The sequence below is a fragment of the Crocodylus porosus genome, unplaced genomic scaffold, assembly GCF_001723895.1.
Source record: "Crocodylus porosus isolate Cpor-Errol unplaced genomic scaffold, CroPor_comp1, whole genome shotgun sequence".
NCBI lineage: Eukaryota > Metazoa > Chordata > Crocodylia > Crocodylidae > Crocodylus > Crocodylus porosus.
Window position 1 is genome coordinate 53,232,073 of NW_017728947.1, and position 4,249 is coordinate 53,236,321.

General features: G+C 45.7%; 1 protein-coding gene across 1 annotated transcript in view; it reads left to right on the plus strand.

Moving 5' to 3' along the window:
- Positions 1 to 4,249, plus strand: part of LOC109320783 (cytosolic phospholipase A2 zeta-like) — a 39,329-nt gene that overhangs the window by 2,026 nt on the left and 33,054 nt on the right. The window contains exon 2 of the mRNA XM_019551039.1: positions 2,579 to 2,651. Coding sequence (XP_019406584.1) covers positions 2,579 to 2,651 — 73 coding nt within the window. The remainder of the gene's footprint in view (positions 1 to 2,578; positions 2,652 to 4,249) is intronic.

Sequence of the window (4,249 nt, forward strand, 5' to 3'; positions counted from 1 at the left end):
GAGCAGAAAGCAGAGTAGCAGATTGGTCAGGAAGCATAGGCCAGAAAATAGTAGCAGGTTGGGTACGGGGAGGAGACTGGAGTGGAACTCAGGAAGGGGGCAGGGCCAATTTGTGACACACTTGCCAAAAAAGGTTGGACTCCACTGTGCTATGCCAAATGGAAAGGGTTTTTTAATGGTGAGACAACAAAATAAGAAATATACCACTGTTTATCATGAATTATAGCTGGACTTTGCTACTATTTCACATTTCCAGATTCTTTTGTTTCAAGTGGTAGTTGCAGAGAGGAGGAGGAAAAATTAATTTAGTCTGAAACGACTGAATAACATGTACTTGCAGCTTTGAATATTGTTTCACTTCAAGTACAAGACAGTAGTACTTAAGTGTATGTCTCAGTAATCAATGCTTCATAACATTTAAGTCTGGTATTTACTTGGTTATCTTTTGGCACGGGTAGCCTTACACATGTAAGATTACCAGTGAACTTTCTGCCAAAGTAATTCTCCATTTCCATTGATATTTTCCTGATCATTCACTTGTATGCATGGCCCTTGGCTTCAGTCCGGGGTGTTTTGTTCAAAATCTCAAATTCTTGGGTAGATCCATATTGGGAAAAGATGGTTATTCTTGCTCATGTTAGCTAGCATGGTAATTCAAAATGCACAACGTTCTATTGGAGATGAAGCAATTCATAGTTTTCATTTGTTAGCAGATTGACGTAAGATTAGGGTTTAAATCAACCTTCTGAAATATGTTAATACTAAAGCTGCTGTGTCTTCATTGTGTTTTTATTCTATATTACTTTTGATTAGCTAACACCGAGGTGAGAACATATCCCTTTCCTCTGTTGCAAGTAGGTCTTTACACATTTTAAATCAGTAAGATCAAGTAACATTTGTCCAGGTTGGAAGCAGCAGGGACCCGAGCCAGGTCTGTCAGGCGCCCCCTCACTGCTGAAGCCCCTGTCACATTTTCCTGGAGCATGAGCCCCTTCCTGGTGGGGGAGGGCATGCTGTGGGGTGGGGAAAGCAGCTGTGGACTGCAGCAGTGGCAGTGCTGGGGCGGGGCCCTCTGGTCCCCTCTGGGGCTGGTGCTGCTGCATGCAGTCCATTGCAACTCTGCCCACCTTGCACCATGGCCCCCTGCTGGGAGGAGGCTCGCACTTGCCAACACCATGATAGGGCCTGCTGCCCCCATCAAGAGCCTTGCTCGCTCGCCACTGAAGCAGCCGGGCGGGGGCGCAGCCAGACACTGACCTTCAGGGCCGCTTAGGCGGGGGCCAGGGAATGGTGTTATCCCCCCTCCCTCCGGCATCCGGCAGAGGGGCCACAAGGGGGCTTATTCCGTTGCTTGCCCCAAGCAGGGAGTAAGCAGTGGCCGTCATTAGGGTGGGCAGACCCCTGGGGGTAGAGGGGGTAATAAACACCCTCCCTCCCCACTCTGCCTCAGGGACAATGCTGGCCACCATCTGGCCATAACCAGCCCTGCTGCTGCAGCCGTAATAGGGGAAGCGCCTAGCAGATCCAGCTCAGGTCCCTGCTGGTGGGATAGGGAGGGGAGAATTAAACCCCTCTCTGCCCAGGTCAGTCAAGGCTGCTGCCGGGGCTGGCCATGCCCCCACTGCTGGAGCAGCCAGCACAGAGAAGTGCAGGTCCATACTGGTGGGACAAGGGAGGGGGGTGGGGGGAATAAACTTCTTCCCTGCTCCCTTCCCAGCCAGCTTTTGACCAGACCCCCACCCCTGCCTGTCCTTGCTCCATCTGGGGAGCAGAGGGGCAGGGCCAGCCTTGCTCAGTTGGAGCATATAGCCCATGCTGGGACACTGGGGGACTCTGGTTTAGCCTAAACCAGGAAGGGGCCTGGGACAAATATTGCATAAATCGGTTTGAGCTCAATCAGTTAAGTCTGATATTACATTCAACTAGGTTTATATCAAACCAGTTAAAGCATTTTAAAACTGGCTTAAGTGCACTGAATGTCTGTTCTGCGACAGGTTTAAATCAGTTTCTTATCACTTCAACCGGTTTATGTGTAATGTCTGTCCCTAGCCCAAGAAGAGACACTGTAAAGTCAGAAGGTGGAGGAGCTTGACTTCTACCCCCTAGCCCTAAGGAACATTGCTACAGGATATTCTTATGAAGAAACACAAGGTCTTTAATCTTACATGACAGAAACTCAGATTCTTGTACTGTGTTCATTTCCAAACTCAAATAGAATAGAAATATTTTGACCACCATGCTTTTCCCCCACTCCTTTATTAGGGATCTTTCCACAGTTCAGAATATTCAGTTTAATAAAGACAAAATAGCTGAAAATTAATAGGTAAATCTTATTTATAAAGGTGTATTACTGAAGCAAGTTAAGGGTTTACAAAATGGTAGATAGGCCAGTTCTACTCTGCTGTGTCTAGCAAGCGTCCACTGTCTTAGACTGAAAGTTGTTAATTTTTACAGGCTGACATTAACAGTAGCATATAGTCAATTACTTGCTTGTCCTTTCCTTGCTTTATTTGATATTTCCAGTTTTCTGAAGGTGGATTGAGGCTGATTTTAACATTTGGGCTAATTTTTGTTTCAGCATGAGACGCACCCCTATTACAACCTTACAGTGAAAGTACTCAGAGCCAGAAACATCCGTGGCATAGATTTGTGTAAGTCCTTACCTAATGTTCATGCTCTATGTAGAGATGTCAGTCGATACTAAATTAACTGCCATAAGCTTTTAAGTTTTAATTTATTAGTTGTGATCAAACAGCAAAAGAAGTAAAGAAGGAGCCATATTAATCTGATAGGGCAAGAAATTCTTCTGTTGATTATTTGGTTACACCACTGTAATCAGGACTAACACCAATCAAATAAACAGATTGACACTGTTGTAAAATCTGTGACACGTACAAAGAAAAATCTATGCAAAGTTAATGACAAGTTACTGTTCCTTTTACAAACTCACTTTAACAGCAATGTTTTAATTCAACATTAAATTAGTTCTTAGTTTGGCATTGTAATCTTGCTTAGCTTGATTTTGAAATGTGGCTGAATCTATAAAAATGGCAGTATATTTTCAAAACCATTTGTGCATGTAAACAGGTACTTGTGTATACAGATTAAATAACAGAACCTAACTGTACCTTTCCAAGCATAGATACCTGTTTGCATGCAAATAGATGACCGTTTCCGTAGATGGAAATGTAGCATTTGCTTTTCTATATGTTCCTAAGAGAGAGAGATGGGAGGTAAAGCACAGTTTTTCAGTTCATCAGATGATATCTATTAATCATCATAATAATAATAATATAGGCTTATTGTTATAGGCTGTCTGGAGCACTCTGGTTGTCTCGACAGTCAGTCACAATGTTTACTGAAACAACGAATCAGAGTGCTCTGAGCAGACAGACTAAGCAGCTGGTTGGTGAGCTGCCAGCAGGCCCCAAACTGTGGGGGGCCCCACTACTTTTTTCCACAGTGGTGGTGCCCCCTTGGGATTGCCTGGATGGGGTGCCAGCAGGTGAGTGTTGACGTCCCTGCTGCCTGGGACTGCCTGGGAATGGGCTGGCGGCCCAGGAAGGTGGCAGGAGGGCAGCTGTGTGTGCTGGCAGCCAGAGAAGGTGGGTGGGGATGGTGCATGGGTCACTGCAAACCTGCCAAGCCAGAGCTTCCCTGAGCACGCCTGGGCTTCCAGTGCCCCATGCACTGTCCCTGCCGCCTTCGCTGCACACAAGTCCCTCCCTTGTACACATGAGAAATATCACTGTAATTTATGTAGTAAACTAAAATATATAGGTTGTGTTTTAGTTTGTTACATAAATTTGAATCAAAATATACCACTGAAATACACTGTTACAAAATTTAATCGTAACATACCGCTTAATGTGTACACTGTTACACAATTAAATTGTTAAAAAGGGCAACTAAACCACTAAAAGGGGCAGTTTCTCTATGTGTACAAGGGCCCTTAGTCACATGTACAAGGGTCCTTTTATTCTATAACCATAAGCAAGTCACAAGCATTGGTAAAGTGTAGGGGGTACATGTGGGTGTATGTGCACCCCCTGAGATTGGCTGTGCGCCCCCTGGAAGTGCCAGCCGCGAAACTGGAAGTGCCAGTGGAAGTGCACTTCCGGTTTCACCGCTGGTGGTTCTGAATTCAATGATCAGCTGCTGGGGGACACCACTCCCGGTTGGTGATCGGCCGCGGGGGGGATCTAGTGCTCCCCCCAGACTTGGGAGGCACCAGTTGCCCATGGTCACA